This window comes from Belonocnema kinseyi, chromosome 2 (genome assembly GCF_010883055.1).
Source record: "Belonocnema kinseyi isolate 2016_QV_RU_SX_M_011 chromosome 2, B_treatae_v1, whole genome shotgun sequence".
NCBI classification, from domain to species: Eukaryota; Metazoa; Arthropoda; class Insecta; order Hymenoptera; family Cynipidae; genus Belonocnema; species Belonocnema kinseyi.
The window spans coordinates 166,462,035-166,474,057 of NC_046658.1; the positions used below are offsets into that span (position 1 = coordinate 166,462,035).

General features: G+C 31.8%; 1 protein-coding gene across 1 annotated transcript in view; it reads left to right on the top strand.

Moving 5' to 3' along the window:
* Positions 1-12,023, top strand: part of LOC117183057 (chitin synthase chs-2-like) — a 74,421-nt gene that overhangs the window by 16,939 nt on the left and 45,459 nt on the right. The window contains 6 exon segments of the mRNA XM_033376212.1: positions 1,212-1,514; positions 1,600-1,967; positions 3,261-3,308; positions 5,218-5,419; positions 7,571-7,842; positions 10,290-10,500. Coding sequence (XP_033232103.1) covers positions 1,212-1,514; positions 1,600-1,967; positions 3,261-3,308; positions 5,218-5,419; positions 7,571-7,842; positions 10,290-10,500 — 1,404 coding nt within the window.

A 12,023-nucleotide genomic window follows, 5' to 3' on the forward strand; every position in this document is an offset into this window, starting at 1 on the left:
GTATCAGCCTTGGAGGAGATTATGTTGAGAAATAAAAAAAAAAAATTCTTAAAAACCTTGTTTTTCTTGGTCAGGCCGGAAACTTATCAATCCACCCTCGTAATTTGGAAAAATTTTAAGTTCATTGATTGATTTTTTAATTTAGAGCATTGAAAATGATAACGTATATTTATATTTTTTTATATTGAAAAATGTTAGTACCTTCCATTTTATACGCGTAAATTATTGAGCATTTGAATGAAAAAAATTTTAATGAAAAACTTTTAAATTTCAATTTTAAAAGTACTAAAGTTAACACTTCCACTTTAAATGCTTTCATTTAAAGCTCCGTTTTTATCACCTCAAGTGGAAAATTTTGTGGCTTTACTGTTCCATTTTTTAAATTTCATTGACCGTGAAAAATGTTTGCAAACCGGGAAATGACCGGGAATTTATTTTTTCGATTAAAATGGCCACCCTGTTTCTTTTAAATTTAGTTAAATTCACTCAAAATTTATTGTAATCAAATTAATTTTGTTCGTTTCTTAGAACTGTTTCAATTCATTTAAATTCTTTTGAATTTAACTCAAGTTGCTTTGTAGTCATTAGTCACTTCTTGTGTTATAAATTAGTAGGATTTCAAAGATTTGAAAAGATTAAATTTTTTTAATTCACCCTGAACTCTTTTAAATTCGTTGGAATTTTTCTATTTACTTGATTCCTTCTAAATTCACTAAATTCTTCTTAATTCAGTGAATTTTTTTTTAATTCTTAAAAGTTTTTGTTTAATTGATCCGGAAGTCTATTAACCTCACTGAGTTACTGAATTCAATGAAGTTTTTTCATATTTTCAAATTGTTTTACATTCATTTTTTTTAATTCACCAATTTTTAGGAATTTGATCAAACACTTGTATTTTATCTCAAATCCCTATAAATTCATTCTAGTTTAACGAAAATCAATATAATTTCTTTTAGTTTTTAACATTTTTTCGATTCATTTGAATCCTCATGAACGTATCTCGAATTTTTCTGAGATCTTCTGAATTTATCCTGAATTTTTGACCTATTAAGTGCGAAAAAAGTACCCTATGAGCGTGACAAAAAGTATTCTTTGGACCCTATTATTTATCGCATAGGGACTGTGAGGCCTGCTTCCATTGTTCTGCATATTTTTATTGTTTTACACCAATTTTTTCATTTCAAATTTAAAATAATTTATTTAATTTGCAGTTAATTGGTTAGCAAAAATAAAAAAGGACTTGGAACCGAGTCGACTTTATATGCAAGGAGTCACAGCCATAGTCAGAATGTCTGCTTTTTTAGGCACAGCTCTTCTCATCAATTATTGCAAGGGAATTACTTTAGAAAACTTTTTCAATGGATTTGGAATCAGACAATATGGGATTCCCGTTATATCTTTCTCGGCAGAAAGTAATTTGTCGAGTCAAGCAATGATTTTAAATGCTAACTCTTTAGTTCAAATTCGCGTTCTTATTATTCAAATTTTGACGAGCTTCTTCGCCTACGAATCAAGTAAGAATAACAAATTTATGGATTACTTTACTTAGAAAATAGTTTTCTGGAAAATATTCCAATGCGATCTTATTTTCTGTTTTAGGTAAATTCGCTTGTAAAACTTTGATGCACAGATTCGGGTTTGCTCTCCCGCTGATGTTGAGTCTGCCCATAACAATGTCTATTTTAATTATCTTTTACGCCTTGAGGGATCAAAATACTTGTGCATTTCACGGAGCTATACCTGATTACCTTTTTTTCGATTTTCCCGCTGTAAAACCTTTTGAAATAATTTTTTCTGAATGGTACGTTTGGTCTTCGATCCTCTGGTGGCTTTCGCAAATATGGATCACTGCTCATAGCTGGACTTCCACCTGCGAAAAATTGGCAAGAGCTGAAAGAATTTTTTCTGTTTCGACTTACGACTCTCTAATTATTGATCAGAGTTTGCCTCTTAATAGAAAAAGGAAAGCCAGAAATAAAAAGAAGCATTTTCCACTGAAACAGGTCAGTTTTAGGATGTCTTAGTCCCGGAAAAATATCATTATAGTTCCAAGTGGGTGTCCCCTTCCATCCTTCTGTCGTATTTTTCCCAAGGAGGGGAGGTGAGAAAAAATGAATAGTTGGAAGTAGGGAAAGTAAGTGGATGGGAAGCAGAGAACGTGACATGGATTAAGGTTGGGAAAGTAGCGAAGTTATTGGAGGGTAAGTAGAGGAAGTGAGAGAAGGGTTAGTAGAAATGAGGATAGCAATATAGGTGTGGTCAGGGAAAATTAGGGGAGAGAAGGAAAGGGAAACGAGGGAAGCAAATTAAGGGGAGTAGGGGTGGGAAACTTCGAAAAAAAATTAAAGATGTCCTAGAGACGTCTTTGGGACATCTCTAAGATGTCTTTTATAACATATCTTTTGGACATCGTAGGGATGCTCTTAAGACGTCTAATTTCAGTACGAAAGATGTCCCGAGAACGTCCATGTCTTGAAAATGTCTTTAAGTCGCCTTTAATACATTGGACGTCTTAGAGACGATGATTGGGCTGACATAGAATGTCCTAGGAACATCCCAAGGACGTTTTTGGGATTTTCATGGTTCTGTGCCTACTGGGAAGGGAAACTAGAAAAGGAAAATTAGGGGAAGTGGCAAAACGAGAGGAAAGGAAGGTCTAAAAATTAGGGAAAAACTAGGGTGGATAAATAGGAAAAGTAAGGGAAAATAAAGAGAGGGAAAATGACTGGTAGGTAATTAGGGAAGGGAGGGTAAAGAAGGGTGAAAGTAGGTGACATTTAGAGAGAGAAATGAGAAAAGTATAGACAGGGGAAGTATGGGAAGTGAGGGGAAATGAAGGAAAGGAAAGAAGGGATGTGAGGGATAATAATTGGAGGGGAAGTGAGGGAAACAGTGGGGGTCAAGAAGAGGAAACAACGGGAGGTAAAGTAGAGCAAGAGAGGGTAAATGAGGATTTGGAAAGTACTGGAAGGGAAGGGCAAAGGGAAATGCTGATGTGGAAAGTAAGCTCAGTGATTGGAAATGAGGGGAGGGAAATTAGGATGAATAAGAGGAGGAAAATAAGGGAAGTGAGAGAAAATAGTTGAGGAAAGTAGCGAAAATTAGAGGAGAGAAGAAAGAAAGTGAGGGGAAATGAGTGTAGGGCAAGTATGGAAAATGAAGAGAAACTTGGTGAAGTGAGGAGAAATTACGAAAAATAAAAGGAGATGATTCGGGGGAAATAAGGAAAGGAAAGCTGAGGAAGTGAGGGAAAATGAAAGGAGGGAAGCAGGAATGTGAAGGGAAATGAAGGAGAGAAATTATGGGAAGTGAGGGGAAATAAGAGGAGGGGAATGAGGGAAGTTTGGGGAAATGAGGAAAGTAAGTGGTGAAGCGGTGAGGGGAGAGAAAGTAGGTAAAGTGGTGGGAAGTGCGTAGGTGGAAAGTAGAGGAAGTGAGAGAAGATTAGGAGAGTGTAAGAAGGGAAGTGAGGTTAGGAAAGTAGGAGCAGTGAGGGGAAATGAGGGTAGGAAAGTACGTGTGGTGAGGGAAAATTAGAGGAACAAAGGAAAGATAAATTAGGAGAAGTTGGGGTAAGAAAGTGAGTGAAATTAGATGAGAGAATATGAAGGAACAGGAAAGTAGTGGTAGTGAGAGGAAATCAGAGGAGAAGAGTTATTGATGTGCAGGGAAGTAAGTGAAGGAAAATTAGGGTAGGCGAGTGGAAATAATGGCGGAGGAACTGAGGGGATGAAAGTAGGGAAAGAGAATGGAAATGAGGAGATGAAAGTGGGATAAGTTATAGAAAATGATAGGAGAGCAGAAAGGGGAAATTAGGTGAGAAAAAAGGGGAAATGAAGAAAGGGGAAACGAGGGAATGAAAATTAGTGGAAGTAAGTAGAGATTGAGATGGAAAAGTAGTTGAAGTGAAGTGAGGTGGTGAGGACGGATGAGGTGAAAGTAGATTAAATAAGAGGAGAGAAGTGCGGAAAAATTAGGACACCGGGAAGTATGAAAAGTGAGTGGAAATGATGAGAACGAAAGTAGAGAAAATTAGGACAGGCAAAGTAACGGGAAATGACAGTAAGGGAAGTTAGGGGAGGGGTTAGGCGAGATAATGAGAGGGAAAGTGGGCGTAGTAGTTGGAAATTAGGATAGAGAAATTAGGGGAACCGTCGCGAGGAAAAGAAGGTAAGTGAAGGGAAAGTAGAGGAAATGAGGAGAGGAAAGAATGGAAGTTAGGGGAAATGAGGGTAGGGGAATTATGGAAAGTAAGGAGAAATGAGGTTGAGTATATCAAACATTAGGGGTAATAAGAGGAGAATCAGGGAAAATTAGGGGAAGTAAGGTGAAACGAGTGGAGGGAAAGCAGGAATGTGAAGGGAAATGAGAAGAATTTGCGAGGGAAAGTAGGAGAAGTGAGGGCTGGCAAAGGAGGGAAATTAAGGGGAAATAAGGTAAGGGAAATGATGAAACTGAGCTGAAATTAGGGGTTGTTAAATATGGAAAGTAGATATAAATGGATATAAGATAATAAGAGAAGGGAAAGTATGGAAGTAAGGGCAAATGAGGGGAGCGGAACTTACGGTTGTTAAGAGAAATAAGGGAACAGAAAGTATAAAAAATAAAGATAAATGGGGGGGTAGGGTAAATTAGGTTAGTAAAATAGGGGAAGTGAGGGGAAATATGGTGGTGGAAATGATGAAAGTGATGGGAAATTGGGGGTGGTGAAGTATGGAAAGTGAGATGAAATAAGAGGAAAGAGACTGTCGAAGTGAGGAGAAATGAGGGGAGGAGAAGTTTGGAAAGTGAGGGGAAATGTGGGAAGCGGAATTAAGGGCAGTGAAGAGAAATTAGTAGAGGTGAAGTAATAAATATAATAAGAAATGAGGGTGGAGAATCGAGGGGAAATAATGGAGAGGAAACAGATTAAGTGAGGGGAAATAAGGGCAGGCGAAGTAGGTGCAGTAGGGTTATTGTGATGAAATTGGAGAGAGGAAGTAGGAAAAATAGGAAAGTACTGGAATTGAGGGGAAATTATTACAAATGAGTGTGAGTGGGGAGCATAAGGGCTGTGGCGAGGAAGGGGTGCGTTAGCTGGGGTTGTTGGAAGGTGAAGTGCGAGGAGGAAAAAAAGGGAATGTAGGGGGAGTAGGAGCACTGCGCCTACTTTAATGAATTCATTCAATTCACGTGATCATTTTAATTGTTTAATTGCTTAAAATAATTTTGTCATAGTCTTTTGAACTTCAGGACATTAAGATTGAAGGCAACGATCGACTCACAAAAATTAAAGCTTGTGCTACCATGTGGCACGAAACCGAAGATGAAATGAACAAATTAGTCAGTAGCATTTTAAGATTGGATAAAGACAATTGTGCTATGAGAGTGGTCCAAGATCATTACAATGTTCGCATTCCAGATTACTATGATCTCGAAAGTAAGAATTTAGAAAGTTAATAATTTTGAACAAGTTGAATTAGGCAGGGTGTCTACTTATCAGAAAAGACGGGAAATAACATGGAATTAAACCGGGATACAAATTCGATCTGGGAATTATATTAAGATAAATTACGAAATTTCTGCACTCTCAAGTTTGTTTAATAAAATTTCCATTAAAATAATTTTATTTCATTATAAAGTTTATTTCAAAATGTTTCAAAGAATTATTAATAAAAGAAAACTTTTTTATTATAAAACAATCTTTATTGATGGGAAGTAATTCTGTTTCTAACATTTTCCTATTACACTATAATTTCTTTATAAGTTTAAATTTAAAATGATTTTGTTTTGATTTTAAAGGATTATTCTTAGGTTTAGAATATTTCAACAGGTTGGCTGAAAATCTCGAAAAATATCAATGCTGCCACTATAAAATTCCCGAATGATAAATTTCCGGGATTATAAAATTGCCGAAATATAAAAATCCCGAATTTAAACATTCTAAGCAATTGAAATAATTGTCGTTTAATAAATATGATTTCTTTATTAAAAATACAATAGACCAATTTTTTATTTTTAAAGTTTTTTCAAATTATTGTTCGAATTTAAAATAACAATAATTGTTTAAAAATTGTGTAAAAAATTAGTTTGAAAATTCGTGCGAATTGAACAAAAGAAAAATTCAAAAATGTTTTTTTTTCCGGGATAAACTATTCAGTTTTTGGAATGAAAGCTCCTAATGTGTCCCCTAAGGGTTTAAATTTTTCTTGCACCTTCTTCTCTATTCCTTTACACACACCCCACACACACATACTTGGTGGTGGAAGGGAGACCTATAGTTTAAGGTGGACTTTTCAAATTTATGATTTTTATAATCTGTCGGAAATTTTCTCATTCGGGATTTTTATGTTTTGGCAACTTTATTAATTTAAGAATTCTATTAATGGGGAATTTTCTAATTCGAAAATTTTACAGTGTTTATTTTTAAACAATCAGTTGACTTTGAAACAAAATAGTTACATTTTCAGTTAATTAACTTAATTTTCAACCAACAATTAATTAATTTTGAACAAAAATGGTGAATCTTTAACCAAAAAATGAACTTTTAAGAAATTAATTCTACTTTCAACTAAGAACTTGCATTTGTAAACATTAAAATTGTTCTTTGAACATTAAAGACGAATTTTCGATAAAATATATAAACATTTTTAATTGGAAAAGGTAAAATTTCTGCAAGAACAGATGGATTTTAAAACAATAAATTTGATGGTTAAACAAAATAGTTTAATTTTCAATCAAAACAAATTTGTTAGTCAAGAATGAAAAAAATGTCAATCAGTTTCTTGAATTTTTAAGCCAAAAAGGCGAATTTTTGTGAAAACCAAGAAGTATGTGTTTTTCAACAAAATTATTGAATGTTTTCATTAAAATACTTGAATCCTTAAATAAGGTTGCATTTTTAACCAACAAAATTGACATTCTATCAAAATAAAACACAAATTTTCAATAAAATACATACATTTTTAATCAAATATTTAAATTTTCAGCAGAAAAGTTCATTTTCAACCGATACAGATTAATTTTTAACTAAAAAGTTGCATTTTGAATTAAAAAAGGTGACATTTCCAAAAAAAAAATGATTTTTTAGCAAGAAAACAAATTTATTACCCAAGAAAGGAAAAAAATTTCAGTTTGTTTAATTTTCAAGCTACAAAGTCCAGTTTTTAACAACAAAAAAATCATCTTAACAAAATAATTAAATATTCAATCAAAAAAGACGAATTCATTATCTAAAATTTAATGGTAGGCTTTTTAACCGAAAAAAATCAACTTTAAATAAAATAGCTGTATTTTATCTTATTAATTCAGTTGCAATTTAAGTGGAAAAATAATAAAAGAGGAAAAACTGTAATAAATAAATAGGAGTTTTGAGCATTTATTGACTAAAGAATAACATTTTAAATATACATTAAAGTACATTTTTAATACTTTAAAAATATAAAGTGATAAAACTGGAAGTTTTACTCAAAAAATGAATTTCATTTTCCATTTCACTCTTTAAACTCGGAATACACATCAGAAGTTTAATATTTGCAAATTATCTACTGTCTCCCGTAACTGGTAATAAATAATTTAAATAATCTTTCAGCTCATATTTTCTTTGATGATGCCTTCCAATGTGTTCACAAATGTATCGCAAATTGTATAAATGAAAATGAAACGAAAGTGAATAATTATGTAATAAAGTTCGTTAATGTCGTTGAACAAAGTTTGGCAAAAATGCGAATGCGAGCGAGGCCTCCAGAAAAATATCCTACACCTTTTGGAGGACGTTTGAAATGGACTTTGCCAGGTGGAACTGATTTAATTGTTCATTTGAAGGATAAAAATAAAATTCGTCATAAAAAACGATGGAGTCAGGTATGTCTTTCCTTTTTTTCCCTTTCATTTCGTTGCATTGTATCTAAACAGCTTTTTAACTTTAATCCCAGCTGAAAATTCCGGTAGAGGAACCTCGGAGGATCCCAGAGGATCCCCGAAATGTTTTTGGACACGAATCTGCACACGGAACCTGTACAGGAAATCTTGACGGTTTCTGTTCAGGAATTTGACCCAGGAACCTGTACATGACCCTGCAAAGTAACCTGCATGCAAGCTAATTTTTCAATTATCATGTACAGGTTCCTTCACATAGTGAATTAAGCTGTGGGTTCATAGACAGGATTTTTTTCAGGATCCTGTACATGGACCTGCAAAGGAACTAATCTGTGAGTGTACTGGAACCCGTGTATCAATTTAATTCTCAAAAAATTCTGTACAAGAACCTGTGCTTTAATTTAATTCAAAAAGGAACCTGTGCTGGAACCCATTCGTCACTTTAATTCACAAAGAAACCTGTACAGGAAATCGTGCCTCAATTTAATTTGCAAAGGATCCTGTACAGGGACCCGCGCCACAATTCAATTCGAAAAAGAACCTCTACAGAAACCCGCGCCTCAACGTAATTCGAAAAGGAACATGTACAGAAACCTGTGCCTTAATTTAATTCGAAAAGAAAGCTGTACAGGAACCCGTGCTCTTATTTGATTCGTAAAGGCACCTGTAAACTTTACAGGAACGCGTGTTTTAATTTAATTCGCAAAGGACCCTGTACAGAAACCCGTGTCTCAATTTAATTCGAAAGGAACCTCTACAGGAAGTCGTGCCTCAATTTATTTCAAAAAGATACCTGTACAGGAACCTGTGTCTCGATTTAATTCGAAAAGGAAACGTGTGCACTGCACAGAAACCTGTGCCTCAATATAATTCGCAAAGGCACCTTTACAGAAACCTGTGCCTTAATTTAATTCGAAAAGAAACCTGTACAGGCTCCCGTTCCTCAATTTAATTCGCAAAGGCACCTGTGTACTTTACAGGAAGCCGTGTCTTAATTAAATCGCAAAGGAATATGTACAAGAACCCGTGTCTCAATTTAATTCTCAAAGGAACCTGTACAGGAAGCCGTGCCTCAATTTAATTCGCAACGGAACCTCTTGCCTCAATTTCATTCGAAATTCATTTATTCCTAAAGGAATCTATACAGGAACCATTATTATTAATTACCATTACATATTATAAATAAATAAATATTATAAATAATAATAAATATTTTAAACAATTATTTTGTTTAAATTGCATTAACTATTACCGATCTCTAAGTATAAAGTAGAAAATAAGTAGAAAATTTCAGAAAAAACCTGCGACTTTCTGGAATTATTCAAAGAGAATATTATTAAAAATAATAATAAATTGTTTATAGAATTATTTTAATTAACTTGCATTGATTATTATCTCATTACATTTAAAAAGTTGCCAAAAGTGGAAAGTTTTAGAGAAAACTGCAACTTTCTAGCATTATTCTGAAAGAATATTGTTAAAAACAATAATAAATATTTTAAACAATTATTTTAAACGAATTTAATAGAATATTGGTTCACTATGAGTGAAAAGTAGGTAATAAGTTTAAAAAAATCGGAAAAATCGCGACTTTTCAACTTAATTCTAAGAGAAAATTGCTATAATAAATTAAAAATTATTTAAAGAATGTGTGTAAACATTTTATTATTAGTAAAAAGTAGTATTTTATGTATTAAAAACAATTTTTAGTTTTAAAAATCGCGAAAAAATCATAATTATCGCAAAATACCTGCAAACTCCAATTTTTCACTTATGGGTTTTTTTGGGGACATTATTAAACAAATTTGTGGATGTGAATCTGAATATAATGGACTAAAAAGTCTTTTTTCCTTTCAGAAATACGTGTTAAATAAATATTTAATCCCTGCATTTTTGACAGAACACAACAAAATTTTAACCCATTTTTGCAAAAAATTAGCTATTTTAGAAAAAAATAATAAAACCTTTCTTCGGACCACTATGCACTTACTTCTTTTTTTATTTTTCGATTTCTTAATAAACCTAGTTAATTAAATCATTTCTGATATTAAATTTTCCTATTACTTGTCCAGTAATTTTTGGAGAAACGAGAAAAAATGTACCTAGGCCAGGATTCGAACCTGGAACGCAACTATTTATTTATGCAGCCGTGGCGTAAGTGGTAAACGATCCACTCATGAATAGTGGCGTTCACGATTCAAATCCGGGCCGAGGTCCATTTTTTCGCGCTAATAGAGAAATTATTGGACCAGTAATCGGTAAAATCTATGTTCAGAAATTAATTAATTACCTTGGTGGACAAAACAACCTCAATACTCTCAACCTGGAAGATCTGGAATAATTTTTAAGGTATTTTTTGTAGTACCTGAGTAGACACCCTGAATAAGTTTATGTTTTAATTAATTCTAAAGGGTGTTTTTATAAATATTTAGGTGATGTACATGTATTATCTTCTGGGTTACAATTTGATGGAATTGCCAATCGATGTAGAGAGAAAGGAAACGATCGCAGAAAATACTTACATTTTGACTTTAGATGGTGATATTGACTTTCATCCGAGTGCTGTTAAAACTTTGATTGATTTGATGAAACGAGATGAATCTTTAGGAGCTGCTTGTGGTCGAATCCACCCAATCGGAAGTGGTAAGATCTACTCTGCCACTTTAATGAACTCATAATAATTCCTTTAATGTCAGGCAAAAAATGTTTTTTAATAAAAATACAAATTTCGAGTAACTATTTATTTATTAAAAGTTTTTGAAATCTTAAATTCGAACTTAAATTAGATTTTAGTTTTTTTATATTTCTAGGAATCTTTTGAAATCTTTTTAAATAATTTCCATTAAAAATTAGTTTTTCAAAATAAAAAACTATCTTTTGATATCCCAGGAATCTTGAAAAGATTTTTTATTCTTTAGTAACCTTTCAAAATGTTGAATTATTTTTTAGTGTTTTAAAAATTTCTTTAAAAAAATCTTATATACAATTTTTTAAATGATTCTAATATTTAATCAATTTTTTTTTCTTATTAAGAAAAATAAAAAAATTGTGTAAAAGCTTCCCAATGGTTTATTGTTGTTGCAATTTTAGAAATCCTTTTAAATATTCTTTCCAAATCATTTCTTTATGAGAAAAAATCATAAAAAATTTTTTCCATGAATCTTAAGAAAAATTTTTGTTCTGTCTTAAAATCTTTGAATATTCTTCAAAAGCTTTTGTCGCAATTTTCATAAATGTTCATTTTGATTTCAATTTTTAGATATCTCCAGATTTACATTGTTTAGACTCTTCTTAAAGCTTCTAAACCTGAAAAATAAGAAAAATCTGTTTTTGAATCTTCAAGATTCTTCTGCAACTTATTTTAAAATCTTTAAAACTTAAAAACTTAAAATTAATCTTTTAACATAAAACCCAAACCATTTTGAATTTTCTTTGAAGTCTTACAAAAATTCAATAAGAAAAATACCCTTAATTAATATTAAATATAAAAATGTAAAATATTTCAATACTTTGAAGCGATTCCAAATGATTTTAAAGAATTAAAGGTATTTTTGAAAATTCCAAGAATTTTAAAGATTTTAAAGAGATTCAAAAAGTTTCAAGGGATTTTAAAATGTTTCAAAGTATTTCAAATATTTAAGACTATTTTAAAAATTCCGAACAATTTTTAATATATTTCAATAATTTGATGAGATTGCAAAGGGTTTTGCGGTATTTTAAAGATATTTAAATAATTTTCAAGAGCCAAAAAAATGCAAGTGATTTCAAAAGATTTAAAATAATTTTTTAAAGATTTCAGATTATTTAAAAATATATCATGAAATTGTTATTAATTTTGAAGCACTATATATTTTTTTATAGGGTATATTTAAATATTGCAAGTAATTTTCATGAGCTTTACAAAGTTTCAATGGATTTGAAACGATTTTGAAGGGTTTTAAATATTTCAGGGAATCTTAAGAGATTCCAACAATTTTTTAATTGATTTTCATAATTTGAAGAGAGTTCAAAGGGTTTGAAATATTTTATGGTATAAATTTATCCTAAATTTATTAAAATTTACTTGGAATTTATATATTGGATTTTTTGGAATTGTTTGAAATTTAAAACAAACATGAAGCAAGGGGAATTGAAAGTATGGGGATGGGGTAAATTATGGGGGGGGG